General features: G+C 49.3%; 6 protein-coding genes across 6 annotated transcripts; all 6 read left to right on the top strand.

The window, feature by feature from the left end:
• Positions 1-32: 32 nt before the first annotated feature.
• On the top strand, positions 33-7,607 carry PtrM4_056780 (Asp-protease-2 multi-domain protein; the record flags this gene model as incomplete). The annotated part of the gene is made up of 5 exons (XM_066105276.1): positions 33-836; positions 960-2,376; positions 2,400-4,270; positions 6,034-6,852; positions 6,909-7,607. The coding sequence occupies 5 exons, from the start codon at positions 33-35 to the stop codon at positions 7,605-7,607; spliced, it is 5,610 nt and encodes a 1,869-aa protein (XP_065963903.1).
• Positions 7,608-7,917: 310 nt separating this feature from the next.
• Positions 7,918-8,253, top strand: PtrM4_056770 (uncharacterized protein; the record flags this gene model as incomplete). Its single annotated transcript, XM_066105275.1, has 1 exon — positions 7,918-8,253. One exon carries the CDS (start codon positions 7,918-7,920, stop codon positions 8,251-8,253), a length of 336 nt encoding a protein of 111 aa, XP_065963902.1.
• Positions 8,254-8,666: 413 nt separating this feature from the next.
• Positions 8,667-9,251, top strand: PtrM4_056760 (uncharacterized protein; the record flags this gene model as incomplete). The annotated part of the gene is made up of 1 exon (XM_066105274.1): positions 8,667-9,251. One exon carries the CDS (start codon positions 8,667-8,669, stop codon positions 9,249-9,251), a length of 585 nt encoding a protein of 194 aa, XP_065963901.1.
• A 39-nt stretch (positions 9,252-9,290) lies between these two features.
• PtrM4_056750 (uncharacterized protein) lies at positions 9,291-12,734 on the top strand (the record flags this gene model as incomplete). The annotated part of the gene is made up of 1 exon (XM_066105273.1): positions 9,291-12,734. One exon carries the CDS (start codon positions 9,291-9,293, stop codon positions 12,732-12,734), a length of 3,444 nt encoding a protein of 1,147 aa, XP_065963900.1.
• A 596-nt stretch (positions 12,735-13,330) lies between these two features.
• PtrM4_056740 (Retrotrans-gag domain containing protein) lies at positions 13,331-14,527 on the top strand (the record flags this gene model as incomplete). Its single annotated transcript, XM_066105272.1, has 1 exon — positions 13,331-14,527. The coding sequence occupies one exon, from the start codon at positions 13,331-13,333 to the stop codon at positions 14,525-14,527; it is 1,197 nt and encodes a 398-aa protein (XP_065963899.1).
• Positions 14,528-14,575: 48 nt separating this feature from the next.
• On the top strand, positions 14,576-18,211 carry PtrM4_056730 (uncharacterized protein; the record flags this gene model as incomplete). Its single annotated transcript, XM_066105271.1, has 1 exon — positions 14,576-18,211. One exon carries the CDS (start codon positions 14,576-14,578, stop codon positions 18,209-18,211), a length of 3,636 nt encoding a protein of 1,211 aa, XP_065963898.1.
• Positions 18,212-18,713: the final 502 nt, after the last annotated feature.

The raw sequence follows: 18,713 nt of genomic DNA, 5'->3' as shown, positions 1-18,713 counted from the left end.
CCTTGCTGCTCGCCCCTGACGAAACGCCAACTATGACGGAGGTCCACTTCGTGTCCTCCGCCTCCATCGGAGGCAAGCCTTCTAAAGACTTCAGCCGACAACTCGAGTTTCCCGGCTCCGCTCTCACGCGACCTGATTGTTGGCAACCGATTTCTACCCTTATCGACACGGGAGCCAGCGCATGCTTCGTCAATCAGTCATGGGTTAACCAACACCGCCTAGATACTATGCCTGTGGCCAAACCCATTCGATTGTCACTAGCCAACGGCGGAGAAGTGGACAAGCTTACCCAGGCCGTTGATCTGCCCGTCCGACACGGAAGCCATACGCACAACGTCCTATGCTACGTCACCAATATCGGCAAGTACGACGTTATCCTAGGCATGAATTGGATGGACTATCACCAGCCTGCCCTCCACTTTGGCGACCAGCGATCACTCACCTTCGCTAAGGCAGGGTGCAAACTTAACTGCCTCCACGAAGGACTCCCAGAGACGGTTTACGAAAACGGAGTTTGTCACAGTCACGTACAACTAGTCAAGGGAGACTACCAGACAGGCGACACCACTACTAAGACGAACAAGGATGGTAAGGTGACGACTGAGGAGACTATGGCTGATATCTACCTCATCTCCGCTGCCGCTGCAACCGCACTCGCAGCCAAACATCCTGACCAGGTCATATGGTTGGAACCCCGCCATTGGGCCAAGCTTGCGAAGCCCCCCGATGAAGACCGAGAAGGCATCGGCGTAGCCGCAGTCTCGCAAACTGACTTTGAGAAGTACATGCACAAGATGGAGCAACCTTACATGACTAGAGACCAGATTGGCCAGCTGGTACCTGAGTGGGTGTTGGACGAACTACCTGATCTGTTCAACCCTCATCTGGCTCATCAACTCCCGAACGAAGACCAGGAGTCGACCACCCATCGACCTGCTTCCTGACACTACGCCCCTAAGCCTCATGTCTACGGACTCACTCGTACCGAGACTGAGGCTGTTAAGAAGTATATCGATGACATGCTGCAAAAGGGCTTAATCAAGGCCAGTAACTCCCCGTTTGCGTCACCTGTCTTGATCGTCAAGAAACCTGGAGGAGGTCTCCGCATATGTGTCGACTACCGAGCACTCAACAACGTCACTAAGAAGAATCGAAATGCGCCACCAGCCATCAAAGAAACTCTAGCGCGCATGGCCAAAGTTCAGATTATGTCTCTCGTCGATGTTGTAGCCGCTTTCAACACCGTTCGGATTAAAGAAGGTGACGAAGAGAAAACCGCCTTCCTCACCCGGTACGGACTCTATGAGTATATGGTCATGCCCTTTGGACTGTGCAATGCACCAGGGACGTTCCAAAACTTCATCAACGAAACGCTGCGCGAATACTTGGACGTTATATGTACCGCCTACCTAGACGACATACTTATATATAGCGACAACGAGAAAGACCACCGTTCGCATGTCCTAAAGGTTCTCCGCAAGATTCAAGGCGCAGGACTATCGTTGGATCCCACGAAGTGCAAGTTCGAAACCAAGCGAGTCAAGTACTTAGGCTTGATCCTCACCACCGACGGCATCGAAATGGATCCGGAGAAGGTCTCCACTGTCCTCGATTGGCAACTGCCGAGATCAGTGAAGGACATGCAGTCTTTCCTCGGCTTCTGCAACTTCTATCGCCGGTTTATTAAAGGGTTCTCATATATCGCTAAGCCACTCACGGAACTCACCAAGGAGGGTAGTCAACGACATTTCCCTCTCCAAGCTAATGGACAAGCTGCGAAAGCCTTTGAACAGCTAAAGCTTGCGTTTAAAACAGCGGGCGTACTGTCCCACTTTGACCCAGATTTGGAAACGTGGCTCGAGACTGACGCGTCGGACTTCGTTACCGCAGCTATCCTCTCGCAGATGCACAAAGGTGTTCTACGACCTGTAGCGTTCTTATCACATAAGATGACATCTGCCGAGTGCAACTACGAGATCTATGACAAGGAGCTCCTCGCGATTGTTCGAGCATTCGAGGAGTGGAGGTTTGAACTGTCAGGTACTGATGATCCCATCTTGGTATTGTCAGACCACCAGGCCCTCCAGACGTTCATGACAACCAAACGCCTCAACCGACGGCAAGCTCGATGGGCTGAGTTCCTAGCTGAGTTCAATTTTAGAGTCAAATACCGTCCTGGTAAACAAGGAACTAAGCCCGACGCACTCACTCGCCGACCGGGCGATCTTCCAGCTAACGCCGAGGATGAGCGACGTCAACACCAGGTACAAGTGATCCTCAAGCCTGACCAGGTGGATCCTGAGTGTCGAGTTGCCACCTTTAGCTTCCACTTCGACGGTGGCTCCCGACACGCTGTATATCTGGCCAACGCCCTCGGTGACGAGCTCCGGACGTCCCAGTCTCCTTGGCCATGATGATGTACCAAGACAGTGAAACGGACGACTTTAGCGACGAATACCTCTTCGCTCTCGGAGACACAGCGGAGGTCGATGACACGTCCGCTGCACCGCTTACGGAGCCGGACACGTCGCTGGACGAAGCCAATATCCTCCAGACCGTTCGACAAGCTTACCCGGATGACGACATCGTTCAAGTTATCCTCAAAGCCAAAGCTGATGGCCAGCGCCGCATCCCGTACCACCTAATTCACGGTCCAAACAGGATACGCTTAGAGCTTGGTGATTGCTCAATACACGACGGAGTCTTCTATGTCAAGAAGAAGGTCTACATCCCCGAATCAGGCACCCTGCGCACCCGGATCATCGAACGCGTACACCGATCCTATTGCGGTGGCCATAGCGGCAAACACGGTAGCTACGACATGTTAAACCGCTGGTACTACTGGCCGAAGATGATAAATGATGTAGCACAGTACGTCAAGAACTGTTTGGCCTGTCGGAGATCGAAATCTTACCGCGATGGGAAACACGGGCTCCTACATCCACTCCCGATACCTGAGCGATATTGGAGTAGCATCAGCATGGACTATATCACGCACCTGCCTCCTTGCACCGATAACGGCCGCACATATACCAACGTCTTAGTGATTGTTGATCGGCTTAGCAAGAAGAAGAAGTTTATACCTGTGGTGGACCTAAAGGTTGATACCCTTGTGAAAGCCTTCGTCGAGTACGTGTGGCGTGAGGAGGGATATCCCGACAGCATCGTCAGCGACCGTGGAGCCCAGTTCCTCTCCCATTTCTGGACACGTCTTTGTCAACGACTGGGTACCAAGCCAAAGTTGTCAACGGGCTATCACCCAGAAACCGATGGGCAGACGGAGAACGCCAACGCTTGGCTAAAACAATACCTCCGGTCATATATTAACTACGAGCAAGACAACTGGGCTCTCTTTCTTCCTATGGCAGAGTTCGAAGCTAACAACGCCATCAACGCTAGTACTGGGACTACCGCTTTCCGCCTCACTAAGGGCTATGACCCGAAGTCTGGTCTTGAACCACCTAAGGTGAACACTGGTCTCACTGCCCCAGCTCGCAGAGATCAAGACAACGCCAACAAGTTTGCAGAAAAGCTAGACGCGCTACGCAAAGCCCTTCGGCTCGAACTACAATGGTCACAAGCTAAACAGGCGGAATACGCAAACGACGCCCGGCTCCCAGCGCCTGAGTTTAAGGTCGGCGATCAAGTTATGTTGGACGCCCGTAACTTCCGTACTACACGTCCTAGTCTATCACTTGACTTCAAGAACCGCGGTCCCTTCACTGTCACACGCGTCATTGACAATATGGCTTACGAACTACTCCTGCCTCCAGAGATGGGCAAGCTCCACAACGTCTTCCACCCGTGGTTACTACACTTACACGAGGAGGCTCCGCTGCCTGGTCAACTGCGCGATTCCGCACCAGCTGAGTTCGCCGATCCCGACGAGGAAGATGGTACAAGCTATGAAGTGGAAGCCGTCCTAGACTCCCGCGTCAACAAGAGACTTAAAGACCCCTACTCTCGCAGCGGTCTTCTCCAATACTTAGTGCGATGGACCAACTACCCCGCCGGCACCGACAACCCATCTTGGGAACCATACATGAACCTGGTGGACTCCGCAGACATTGTCCAACAGTACCATGAGTCCCGCCCTAAAGCTCCAGGACCACATCGAAAGTTTGCGACGCTCGCAGGCAAACAGGATTTACTTATGATTACAGTGATCGCATCCTCTAACAATCCTAAGCCTCCACCAGGAGCCCCGACGATACAGCAGACGGAGGAGACTATTGGCCCGCGTAGCTTTCGCAATACCGGCAACATTGCTGTTTAGGCTTACAGAAGCTTTTGCAAAGCAAGCTAGACAACTCTTTTTAATTACTTTAAGCGACGGAACCTGCTTTTTTTTGAAGGGGGGGTAGTGTGATGGATCAAACCTACGATCCCTCACGCGATCACGTGCCATACAATCACGTGCCACGCTGGCAGTTGGCCCGTGCGAGGAATAATAAAGTTCCCCTCGTACTTGTATATAGATCTGTACACACAATCTCACTTATTAGAGGCATCCTAACTATTGCAGTGTACTAGTGCCTTTACAGCGACGCCTATGTTTATACAAAATCGCTGTAGTGATCGGTACCTCGGCTTGCGCTATGTGGCCCCACATGTCTGATGTAATCATCGTCGCGTAATCTATTTCTAGCGGTTGTCGGAACAGTGGCTTAACCCTAGCAGGCGGTCCGAGCCTATGAACTCTAACGCTAGGACCTCATCGAAGAAGACTGCTAACAGCATGACTTATAGTTATATTTGTAACGGTTTAGGCCTTGCCAAGATCCACTTGAGTGAGAGTTAGGTACGGCTATCGCTACCACACTTTATCATCACACACACCTATATAGCTGCAGTTCCTCCATAGCTACACAATGCAACGCATCGAACACCAACTTTTCGAGATGACAAAAAGGTCCTGGATTACCCTTTTTTCATCTCAAATCTATTGAAATGCCTTCGTAGAATCAGTTTCCAACGCCTGTTTCTGCGTGCAGGCGTTGTGGCGGGCGCGCTGGCCGCTGCAACTTTGACAGAGTTGTGACCTGGCCTTAGTTGAGAGAAATCTCTGCAAGTGGTCCGTGCGCCAACTGATTTTAGATGTTCGATCGAAGGCACCCTCTACGAAACCGACAGAGCAACGGCTCTTCCTTAGGTATATAGCTCTATTGCTGCAAAGTAATAGGCCTATATATCTAGATGCTACCTATACCCGAACGCCCTAAACCAACTCGATATACCGACCCCATATACCGAACCGCTCCAGCACCTGCTGTCACCAGCACACGCACGAGCAAAACACCGACCAGGCAATAGCTGTATAGATCTATTCTCTCTCTTGTAGATCCCTATATACAGACGCCTACACCAAATACCCTCTCCACCGAACGCCCTAAACCGACCCGATATACCGACCCCATATACCGAACCGCTCTAGCACCTGCTTTCACTAGCACACGCACGAGCAAAACATCGACTAGGCAATAGCTGTATAGGTCTATTATTGTTAGGTTATAATAGATCCCTGTATACAGACGCCTACACCAAAACGCCCAAAACATCGACTAGGCAATAGCTGTATAGATCTATTCTGTCTTGTAGATCCCTATATACAGACGCCTACACCAAATACCCTCTCTACCGAACGCCCTAAACCGACTCGATATACCGACCCCATATACCGAACCGCTCCAGCACCTGCTTTCACTAGCACACGCACGAGCAAAACATCGACCAGGCACTAGATGTATAGATCTATTCTCTCTCTTGTAGATCCCTATATACAGACGCCTACACAAAACAACAGACAGACACTGTATAAAACTACAAACAATATTTCTTTTCGCAAAGAGCTCGCTGTTACATCTCTTTCTGTTCACCACACTGCTCTTTAGCACCCGCGCCGATGGAAGACTAGCTCGGAAATTGGACTACGCAACTATCCTCCAAATTGTACAAGACCTATAGAAACTCCATATTGAACAACATACATAGAACGGCTTAGCCAAAGTCCTACATAGTCACCGACTGATACAGGACTCTAATGGAAATATAATAATAATCCAAACTGCAGCAAACAAAGCTATCCCTATCACTAGACTTGGTCCAAAACCAAAAGCTTGGTGGAACAAAGAGCTGACAAAGCTACGGCAAGACACTTCCCACTATAGAAGGATTTTTAAAGAAAAGCTCGAAACTACTGCGATACACGACGCCTACCTAGAGAAAAGAGACTTCCTACGTGCACGAAACACCTACAACAAGGCAATCAAAGACGCTAAAAGGAAACACTGGAATGAATTCCTAGAGAAGGAAGACCCGCAGTCAATCTACAAAGCCATGGCATATACAAAGGATAACAAAGTCGAAAGAATTCCACCTATACAAGGAGAAACATCATTCGACAAGAAATGCCAAGCGTTCCGCAACACGCTATTCCCACCACCGCCCATAACCGAAGCGCCCACATTCACCAACTACCAGGAAAAGAGATGGGATTGGCCAGCACTATCCACGACTGAACTAGAACGAGCATGCTCAAGTCAAGTCAAAAGTAGCACCCCAGGACCAGATGCAATAACACAAGACATAATCACAGCCGCGTACAAAGCTCAACCGCAAACAATGTTTAGAGCCTTCTCACTCCTATTCAACTATGGATACCACCCAAAATGCTGGAAACAAGCTACAGGAGCTGTTCTTAAAAAGGCATCAAAACCAGACTATTCAATCCCAAAAGCCTACAGAGTTATCACTCTATTAAGCTGTTTAGGAAAGATTAACGAGAGGATCACCGCAAGTAGGCTGAGCAATCTAGCAGAAATCACAGAGCTACTACACCCAACCCAAATTGGGGTAGACTCAAGAAATCTGCAATAGATGCAGCTATGCTACTCATCGACCAAATTCAGCACCAGAAACAGAAAGGCCAAATAACATCAACTATCTTCCTGGACGTAAAGGGAGCATTTGACCACGTCTCACACAATCAATTCCTGCGAACGCTTAAGAAGCTAGGCCTTCCAATTAGTCTTATCGCTTGGACAAAATCCTTCTTCTCAAACAGATCGCTAAGACTCTCCTTCGACAATAAGACACAAGAATTCTCCGAGATAATAGCTGGGATACCTCAAGGCAGCCCAGTGTCTCCAATATTCTTTCTTATCTACACTAGAGACCTCTTCCCAGGACTACAAAGCTTCAACCTATCCTATATTGACGACCTATCTCTATCGACATCCTCAACATCCCTAAAGAAAAACGTCAAAATACTAGAACAGCAAGTCCGCCTACTATCTCACCGAGGGAAAAACTTAGCGATTATGTTCGATATAGCTAAGACAGAGCTCATTCACTTTACCGCCAAGAAAGAGAGAAAAGAGAGAAGCCTACAGCTCCCAGACAACACCATTGTAGAACCAAAAGACACAATCAAATGGCTAGGCATCCACATAGACAATAGACTGTCCTTCAAGGAACATATTGCTACACGCGTAAGCCAAGCAACAAAAGCATTTCACAGGCTAGGGAGACTAGCCAACATCGAAAGAGGACTCTCCCCAAAAGCAGTACGACAACTATACCTAGCCTGCGTCACTGTAACGGGCTGAGCCTCGAGTCACATGACTAGGCTGCTAGCCTAGTCGCTTCCCCGGCAACGTGAGGGCCGTGCGCCAACCCAAACAAAGCAGGCTCGCCGCTTGCGTCTTACTGTCAGATAGCAGGGTTACTCGACGTTGGCAGCAACCAATCAGCGTAGAGAGGGTCAGTGCGCCCCTCAAGAGGGCCACAAGCGCGGACACACGATAGACAGAACACAATACAGACAATCATCAACATCCATCACTTTTGTGCAATATCTCATTATATCTGACAATTAAGAGTCTCACTGCCTCAATAACGAGCGATAAAACCACGAAAATGGCAACAATCCAGACCCAACGGGACGCGACGGTCATCCTCACCGACTCAAGCAACTGGATCCCTTGGTACCGCCAACTTAAGCTGAAATGCCAGTCGCAAGGCATTTGGCCACTGTTGGACCCCGAAGGAGTGCGACTCCAGCGCATCCAACCGGAGGCTCCGCTACCCCAGACATTTCGCAGTATGAACCGTCAAGTAGCCCCTCAGCTGCCTTATCGCATACCACCCGAAACGCTAGAGGCAACACGCGAGGATCAGCACAAGACACTACAGAAATGTCGACAACAACCTCACGAATCCCCACTATACCAACGCGAGTGTCAGAACTCTTAGAGAAAGGACAAGAAGCGTATAAGGAGGATCGCGACGACTATAAGCTGCGCCTTGAGTTATACAAAATACGGGAGAGGGACTATCAAGAAGAAAGCAACAAAATCTCAAAGATGGTCGAACACATCCTTACAACCGTAACACCCCATTTACAACTTAGCTGCTGCACCGAGAACGGCACGCTGCGCGACTGGATAACCGCCCTCTAAGACACAGTTGGAGTGGATGAAGACGAGGAGAGAGCGCGAGCACGAGAGAGATACCAAGCCGCACTCAAGCCAATGCGTTCAACCACAAACTGGGAGACGTGACTAAATGAATACGATCAGGCTGCAACTCGAGCTGAAACCCTTGAGGTGGCCGAGGCTATGCAAACACAAGCCGTAATAGACGACTTCCTAGGCTCCGTATCTAAAATGGCATCAACCTGGACCGCAGGGTTCCAAGGGCCAGGGTACGATAAGAAAGCCATGAATAGGAAAAGGATGATGAAACTCTTCCGTGAATATATGAGTCTTCATTATCCATCAAGAGGGAAGCCAAAGAGCGCCTTCGCGGTAGGAGACTCATACGCGGCGAGCGGTGAACCCGACTCGGACACACTGAGGGACGCCTCTAGTGTGGAATTAAGAGCGCCATCCAACCAAGGCCGGGGAAACCCTAGGCAATCAAACAAACGCAAGATGGATGGTCAAAGTACCAGAACCAAGCAGATCCCGGAGAGGAATTCAGCGAAAGCTGGAGACATATGTCCTGCCTGTGAACAGCGTCATGAGATATCTGACTGCTACTATGTGAACAAAGCCAAGGCACCTGAATGGTTCAAGCCAAATCGAGGCATCGCAAGATTAGTACAGTACAAACTTGAAAATGACACCAACTTACAGAGAACGATGCAGGAAATGTCCCCAGAGACTAAACGACCTCGATTCTCGACAACGTCACGATCGATTACACCTCATATCAAGACATCACAAACACCGGACGCAGTCATTGAATGACTAGATGGACGCGAAATCTCAAGAATTGATGAGGGCACGATGAAAGCGGCATTCAGCGCAAGCCAACAAGGATATCCATTAAAGGATGCCTTCATCCTGGATTCCGGCTCGACTACGCACATCTGCAACGACCTCTCAAGAATTGAAGACGTACGCCCGTCGACGCCAGGGGACTACATCTGGGCCGGCAGTTCCAAAGTCTGGATACGAGGATACGGAGCTGTCACATTGACAACAGAGGGATCTCAGGACAAACAAGCCTTGCACATTGTCAACGTTGCGTGGTGTCCAGACTTCCTCTGCAGCCTAGTATCATTCAGGCTACTCCGACGACAAGGAATATGGTGGGACAATCGGGAAGATCCAACAAGCCTGCGACGATGGGATGGAACAATTATTGCTATCCTATCGGAACGCCATGGGCAATGGATTATCGAAGACACCACTCCATTCGACTCAGCCTTCCATGTGCGTATGAATCGAACCAAGCGATCACCACAAAGGGCGACAGCCATGCTATGGCATAAACGACTAGGACATCCAGGGCCATCCGCTATTGAACACCTCATACAGCAATCTGAGGGGGTGAGGATCAAAGGAATCACCACAGTACAATGTGACGCCTGCGGCAGATCAAAGTCGAAGCGCCAAATAAGAAGGGCGCTAAGACTAAATGACGAAGGTCCTGGAGAAAGAATTGCAATCGACTTCCATGAGTACGAGGCGGACAGCTTCACTAAGGAAAAGAGTCAGATGCTAATAACTTGCCGAAACTCCCGATACGTTTGGGATTTCTACTTCAAAGACAATAGGCCAGCACGCTCTATTATTCGCCTATTAGCCCTCTTTATCCAATTTATGAAGAAACAGTTCAACATTACGGTCAAGGTCATTGAAACAGACAACGAGATCGTCACAGTTAAGCAAGAAGTCGAGAAATGGTGCACGTCCCTATCAATCAGACTCGAGCCTTCCGCTCCAGACACACAAGCGCAGAACGGAGGAGCCGAACGCTCAGGGGGTGTGATAAAAGAAAAGGCACGCGCAATTCGACTAGATGCGAATCTTCCATGGGAACTCTGGCCAGAGATAACCAGAGCGGCGGTATACCTATACAATCGAACGCCAAATTATCCAAACAAGTGGAAATCGCCTTACGAAATATTCTTCACGCGCGCAGCTGCCACAAATGGCATAGTCACCGGACCCCGAAGACCAAACCAAGCTCATCTGAGAGCATATGGGTGCAAAGCCTTTGCAATGACAGACGATACCCACCGAGGAAAGTCAAGGCTGCAACGGCTGGACCCAAAAGCCTGGATTGGGTATCTTGTGGGATATCAGTCAACAAACATCTACCGCATCTGGATCCCATCCATGGCAAAGGTAATCAGCACTCGCGACGTAGTGTTTAACGAAGACACAATCTTCAACGGCAAGACTGAGGACCTAATGGACAATCTTATGCACAACACCCTAGAGGAAATCGCAACTTGGGTAAGAACAGTCGAACTCCCAGGTACTCAGAGCCAACAACCAGAAACCGAGACGTTCTACGAGGACGATACGACGCAGGAAGAGAGCCCGCGCACTCAGAAAACCAGATACCACCAAGGAAGGAAGGTGGTAGAGGCATATCTAACCCCGCCACCAACTCCTCCACCTGTGGCCTTGCTAGTTCAAGGAGAGGTGAACAACGAGGATATGACGAACATGTCCAACCAATCAACATCAATGACCAGTCCATGGGCAGCCGCATTCATGGCCGGCACCGAATCAGGACACATTGGTCAACACGAAGGAAAGCCAATCGACAAGGCTCAGGTGAAGAGACTGCTATCTAAGGGAATCAAGCCCTATCGTAACCAGCTACCGCCACTCCCAACAGCATACTCAAAGCTGGAAGACCATCCACTATACGACATGTTCAAGGAAGCAGAAAAGACACACCTTCGGAGTCACCAACAAATGAAGTCATGGACTGAGGTCCAAGCATCACCAGTCAAACGAGCAGGGCACCAGATCCTAGACTGTATGTGGGTATACACCTACAAACTCGACAAGCATCACCGCCTCATCAAATGCAAGGCAAGATTGGTGGTAAGGGGAGACCAACAACGCAACATCACCTCCCAAGACACATACGCAGCAACATTGGCAGGACGCTCATTCAGAATGCTCATGGCAATCGCCGCCAAATACGATCTTGAGCTAAAGCAATACGACGTCACTAATGCTTTTGTGCATGCTACAATCGACAGAGAAATATACATGAGGATGCCAAAAGGATATCAGAAGCCTGGCACTCTACTTAAAGTGCAAAAGGCACTATATGGGCTCCGGATCTCACCATTACTGTGGCAGAAAGAATTCACTGCAACTCTTGCTTCGATAGGGTTTCAACAAATACCACAGGAGCCATGCTGCATGATCAAAGACGGAGTTATCATCTTCTTCTATGTGGACGACATCATCGTTGCGTACCATTCAAAGCAAGAATCAGAGGCAATGAAGGCCATCAACCAGATCCAAGAAAAATACGCTTGTACGGGAGGAGACAACTTACAGTGGTTTCTCGGCGTAGAGGTCATTCGTGATCGCAAGCAGAAGACCATACAGCTATCTCAAGCCGCATACGCAGACAAAATCAGCCAACTAGCAAGCCGACAAGACATCAGACATGACACGCCGATGTCAGGCATGGAACTCAGACCCAGGAGTGACCTAGCAGAGCCGTCCGAGATCAACCGCTACCAGCGCAAGATTGGCTCGCTTCTATTCGCTGCAGTCACAACAAGACCCGACATAGCCTTTGCAACATCACGACTTGCTCGCTTCCTAGTCAATCCAAGTACAGAACACCAGGACGCTGCAGACCGTGTGCTCCTGTACCTCAAGAAAACAGAATCCCTAGCCCTCGAACTCGGTAGAGGCGATGGCCTTGAGGTAGCAAGTGACGCATCATTTGCAGACAACACACTAGACAGGAAAAGCTCGCAAGGATACGCAATTAAGCTGTTCGGAGGACTCATCGCTTGGAGAGCAAGTAAGCAAGATACTGTGACAACATCAACAACAGAAGCAGAGCTGCTTGCCCTATCACAAGTTGCTAAGGAGGCAATCTTTACGTCGCGGTTGTTGAAGGAGCTTCAGGTAAACCTAAGCAATCCAATTATCACAATCAAGTGCGACAATACCCAGACAATCCGTCTAGTAAATGAAGACGTTGCCAAATTGCAAACAAAGCTTCGGCACGTTGACATACACAATCATTGGCTACGACAAGAAGTTACCCGAAAGACGATCAAGGTAGAATATGTTCCGTCTGACAACATGATCGCAGACGGATTCACCAAGTCACTGCCAGCCAATAAATGGGCCAGTTTCCTTGATCAGTTGGGACTTGTTAAACGCAAAGAATCCCCGTTGAAAGAAGCTGAGCTTGAGAAGTTGCAGGAGCATCTGGAAGGCCTCTATATGTAGGATCGATTAACCAGTTTATGCAGCTTGCAATCAGGGCTTCCAAGCTGAGGGGGTGTGTCAGATAGCAGGGTTACTCGACGTTGGCAGCAACCAATCAGCGTAGAGAGGGTCAGTGCGCCCCTCAAGAGGGCCACAAGCGCGGACACACGATAGACAGAACACAATACAGACAATCATCAACATCCATCACTTTTGTGCAATATCTCATTATATCTGACACTTACCTTCTAGACTCCGCAACAATCAATTCAATCCGGTCACTCTCCTAGACCCACTTACCTATCTAGGTAGGGCTTAAACTCCTATAGGTAACTACTAGGCTTAAAGCGGTAATCAATCAATCCAATCTGAACCTTCTAGGACCCACTTAATTGATTGTTGCGGACTGTGTTACCTTCTTTCTTCATCTTGACTGTAAATAGCATCTGGACTAGGTAGCTGGAATACAGTCCCTACAGACCGTTCACATACAGTCAAGATCAAGAAGAACACGCAGAATACGCAGAACACGCAGAACACGCAGAACACGCAGAATACGCAGAATACGCAGAATACGCAGAACACGCAGAACACGCAGCAACCAAAGCACCGCTATAATGAGCTCCCCCGGGGATACTGACATGACGACGAACGATTCGAACCAGCTGTTACAGTCGCTACTACAGAGACTTGAAGACATGAGCACTAGGATGGAGAGGCTGGAAGCACCATCGCACGAGCTACCTCAAACGCCTGGTCACAATACAGACGCCACCACTGATCCAACGCCAACCTCCGAGACTTCGAACACATCTGTGCCTATAACCCCAAAGCCGCGGCACAGCTTACCCCACCCGCCTACGTTTGGTGGAAACAAATCACAATGGCGAGGATGGAAGCTAGAGATGGAGGGCAAGATCGAAGAAGACGCGCAAGCTATTGGAAGCCTAAAAGCTCAGCTACGCTACGTCTACATGCGTCTTGATGGGGCAGCGAAAACCAACGTTACAACATACTACGAGATACAAGTTAAAGAAGAATCGCCAAACCCTTTCAAGCTGCTTGACCGCCTTGAACTCCTCTACGGCGAACGAAATCGGAAGGAGAAAGCCATTCAGAACCTCTACTCTATACGCCAGAAGGACGACGAGACGTTTATTTCCTTCTATCCACGGTTTGAGAAAGAGATGGCCAACGCTGACGCAGAAAGCTGGCCTGAGCATACGAAGATATCCTACTTACGCAACGCATTAAGTGGTAGGGTAAAGGATAGGCTTGTTGGTACATCAGGAGCAGAAACAAGCACATACGCAAGGTTCGCTCAGAAGTGTGTAGATCTTAGCAACGACATGGAGTTGTTCGGCCAATGGACGAAAACAACCCGCCGTTACGGTAGCCGAACTGCTGAAAATGCACTAACCTATGAACCACCAGCAAAATCAAATAATGCCACGCTCACAGCAGTTTCCCCTGAAGACATGATGGAATGGGAACCTACGCAGCCTACAACTACCCAAGTGAACGCTGTCGGCCTCCGCGGCAAGACCAACATGAATGGATATCCATCTAGGCGTCCCGAAGACCGAGAACTTATTGGAAAACGAGCAAAATGGGTCAACCAAGAGGAAATCGATGCTCGACGCCAGGAACGACGCTGCCTCCGATGCGGCCGCAACAATTGCCGAATAGCTACATGCCCGTTAGCAGCCGCTCTACGACCAACTCACGTTAGCGTCAAGACAGCAAAGAGTACTGTGGTCACCAAGGCAGCTGTAGAGGAGGAAGATCCAGAAGACTCCGAAGCAGAGCAATAGGAACACGCGGCAGCTCAGAAAGAATGGAAAGAGACCGGAAAGCAAAAGATGGATAGCGATCCCTTTGTACTGGACGTTAGACTTAATGGAACTGACTTTGTCACTGGACTTGTTGACTCAGGTTGCCTTTGCTATTCTGCCATTAATGAACAACTCTTTCGATCTCTGAGACTGCCATCAATCAAGATAGCCCCGCGTCAGCTAGAGGAAGCAGCTGGGAAGAACGCAGAACCAAGTACTGTCCTAGATACAGTTACTTACGCCTCGATAGACATAGACGGCCACCAGCAGAAACGCGTCTTCTTCTACGTTGTACCTGGCCTAACTTACGACGTGATCCTAGGAAAGCCCTGGTTAGAAGATGCCGACGTCACAATTTCGGCCAAACAAGGCTGCCTAGATATCGGCGCGTCAAACATCCGCGCATGGAACCACAAGAAAGCGTCATACAAGCCACCACTAATGAAGGCTACTCAGGTGATGGCTTCCGCATTCATGGCGGAGGTGAGAAGAAGCCGTAGGAAGAACAAAGGAGACGGTATTGCGCTCGACACTGGACTGTTCGCTGTTTCCATCGCCGACATTGAGAAAGCTTTGAAACCGCGCAAACGATCCGATCCAAAGACGAAGCTCCCACCCCAGTACCACCAATGGCTGAAGGCTTTCGACCATTTCCTAGCTGAGAAACTTCCCCCACATCGTAAAGGCGTTGATCTCCACATTGAGATTGAAAAGGATCAAGACGGAAACGAGAAGACCATTCCATGGGGTCCGCTCTACGGCATGAGCCGAGAAGAGTTACTAGTGCTTAGGAAAACTCTCACCGAGCTGTTAGACAAGGATTTTATCCGCGCAAGTAACTCTCCCGCAGCTGCACCCGTCCTGATGGTCAAAAAGCCAGGAGGGGGCATCCGATTTTGCGTTGACTACCGAGGCTTGAACAACATCAACAGGAAGGACCGTTACCCTCTGCCTCTATTCACAGAAACACTGAGAAATGTAGCTAAAGCTAAATGGTTCACAAAACTTGACGTTATCGCAGCCTTCCACAAGATCCGTGTGGCCAAAGGAGAAGAATGGAAGACAGCTTTCCGAACAAGATACGGCCTATTCGAATGGCGGGTTGCTCCCTTCGGACTAACAGGAGCACCAGCCGCATTTCAACGCTACGTAAATGGTGTTCTACAGGATTACCTTGACGACTTTGTTTCAGCCTACGTTGACGACATCTTAATCTACTCGTCAGGATCGCTTCAGGATCACAGAGAGAAGGTTGGAAAGGTTCTTCAACGCCTTATAGACGCTGGACTGCAGATTGATATCGACAAGTGCGAGTTCGAGACTAAACGAGTCAAATACCTCGGGTACATTGTGGAAGCAGAAGTGGGCATTCGAGTTGATCCTGAAAAGATTATCGCAATCCGCGAATGGGCTACACCAACGTCAGTTAAGGCTATCCGAGCATTTATTGGTTTTGCCAACTTTTACCGAGTTTTTATACCAAACTTCTCGGACATTGCTGAACCGCTTATCAACCTAACTAAGAAAGAGATGGTTTTTCATTGGGACGAGGCTTGCAATCAAGCATTTGAAACGATTAAGGAACTTCTCATTACAGCACCAATACTCGGCCATTTTGATCCAGAGAAGGACACCTTGGTAGAAGCCGACTCCTCAGGACATGCAACTGGCGGCCTATTGCTGCAGAAGGACAAGAACAACAACTGGCAACCCGTTGCCTACTACTCAAAGAAGCACTCACCAACAGAGGCCAATTATCCAATTCATGACAAGGAGCTTCTAGCTATTGTTCGTTGCTTAGAAGCATGGGCTCCTGAACTACGTATGGTTAGGAAGTTCACAGTTCTGACGGACCACAAGAACCTTCAATACTTCTACCGCGAACGACAGCTGTCTGAAAGACAAGTACGTTGGTCAGAGTTTCTCTCACGATTCGACTTCTCCCTGGAATGGAAACCTGGAAAGACTATGGGAAAACCTGACGCCCTGTCACGACGAGAACAAGACCTACCCGCCAACTACGACGATGAACGAATACGGTCTCGATTTATCCGTCTTTTCCAGAGCAAGCACTTGCAGAGTGTTCAAATCCAGTCCCTGTCGTCCGAGGAGATTGACTTCACAGAAGAGATACGCATGTTTGAGGACCAGGACATGCAAAATCTCTGGCACCGAAGCCGCCAAGAGGATGAGCTTTATCAGGAGCTCACTACGCTGGTAGCAAACAAGGAGCGGAACCTCCCTACCAAACTTCAGAAGGAGAAGTCAGTGAGTATAGCAGAATGCACCCTGGACGAGAGAGGCCTGTTGCGATTTCGAGACCGGATATGGATCCCTGACTGCGAACCACTTCGCACACGAATTATTCAAAATATTCACGACTCGCATATCACCGGCCATCCTGGACGAGATCTTACCTACTCAATCTTATCAAGGCAGTTCTTCTGGTCAGGTGTAGCAAGCGACGTGCGACGCTTTGTCCGTAACTGCGAGATTTGCGGGAGGAATACGATATGGAGAGAGACAAAGAAGGGCCTCCTTAAACCGCTACCGATCCCAGAACGTATATGGGGAGAACTTTCAATCGATTTTATTACGGACTTGCCGCCATCTGGACGCGATGACGCAACGAACTGCATGGTGGTCACTGATCGGCTGACAAAGGGAGTTGAACTGGAAGGCATGCACGATATCTCGGCAGAAGCAGTAGCACAACGGCTTTTAGAACGGCATTACCCTATTCATGGTATTCCAACGGCAATTACGAGCGATAGAGGACCACAATTCGTCAGCGATCTTTGGAGGCATTTCTGTAAACTCCTCAGCGTTGAGCAACGCCTGTCGACTGCCTATCATCCGCAAACCGATGGTGCAACAGAGCGAATGAACCAAGAGATTGAGAAGATGATTCGAATCTGGGCCACCTACACGCAAGAAAATTGGCTAGCACTTTTACCTATCGTTATGGGAGCAATCAACAATCGCGAGGCCTCATCTACTGGCCTAAGCCCCTTCTATTTTATGCACGGATATCACAATGAACCCATTCAGCTGGTAGAGGATCGAACTATTCAGGACCGACCAAAGAGAGACGGCGAAGCACTGGCAGAAGGCTTCCTTAAAAGACTCCAAGACGCAACAGAGTGGGCCCAAGCTGCGATCGCGATAACACAAGAGAAACAGCAACATCAAGCTAACAAGACAAGAACAGCAGCGCCCCAATACAAGGAGGGAGACTGGGTGTTTTTGAACCTTAGAAACGTGAAGACAACACGACCTTCCAAGAAGCTAGACTGGTTGCATGGAAAGTACAAAGTCTTGAGGCAGGTCAACTCCCACTCTTATCAACTTGACGTTCCGGGGAAGATCCATCCTGTCTTCCACGTAGACCTGCTTCGCTACGCGCCTAACGACTCTCTCCCATCGCAGAAGGTTGGAGACACTCAGCCAGGGCCTATACTTGTAGATGGAGACGAGCTATGGCTGGTTGAACGTATTCTGGGCGAACGCACAACAAGGCAGGGAGGGAAAGAAATCAAGGAGGCATATGTGAAGTGGGTGGACTATACTGAACCGACATGGGAACCTGTGAGTAACGTACTAAAGACTGACGCTTGGAGGAAATGGAGAAAACTACGCGCTAAAGGGAAAGGAGGGGGGTAATGTAACGGGCTGAGCCTCGAGTCACATGACTAGGCTGCTAGCCTAGTCGCTTCCCCGGCAACGTGAGGGCCGTGCGCCAACCCAAACAAAGCAGGCTCGCCGCTTGCGTCTTACCTTCTTTCTTCATCTTGACTGTAAATAGCATCTGGACTAGGTAGCTGGAATACAGTCCCTACAGACCGTTCACAGTCACAAGCGTTGCAGACTACGGATCACAAATATACTGGAAGAACCAAAGCTACGCCACTAGCCTCCTACAATCACTGCACAACCTAGCGTGTAGAAAGATAATTGGAGTGTTCAGAACGTCACCATCTCTACCAACAAGCATTGAATCCGGACTTACGTCACCTGCAATTAGACTCAACACCAACAACCGAAAGTATGCGTCTAGAGCACACCAGCTATCCAGCAACCACCCAATCCAGAAAGCAATTACAAGGATCACAAATACAGACAAAACTAGCTACAAAAAGCCAAACCAGCATAGACAACTATATAC

Source organism: Pyrenophora tritici-repentis, chromosome 2 (assembly GCF_003171515.1).
Source record: "Pyrenophora tritici-repentis strain M4 chromosome 2, whole genome shotgun sequence".
Classification (NCBI taxonomy): domain Eukaryota; kingdom Fungi; phylum Ascomycota; class Dothideomycetes; order Pleosporales; family Pleosporaceae; genus Pyrenophora; species Pyrenophora tritici-repentis.
The sequence above is the reverse complement of the archived record's forward strand: the minus strand, read 5'-3'. Positions and strand labels throughout refer to the sequence as shown.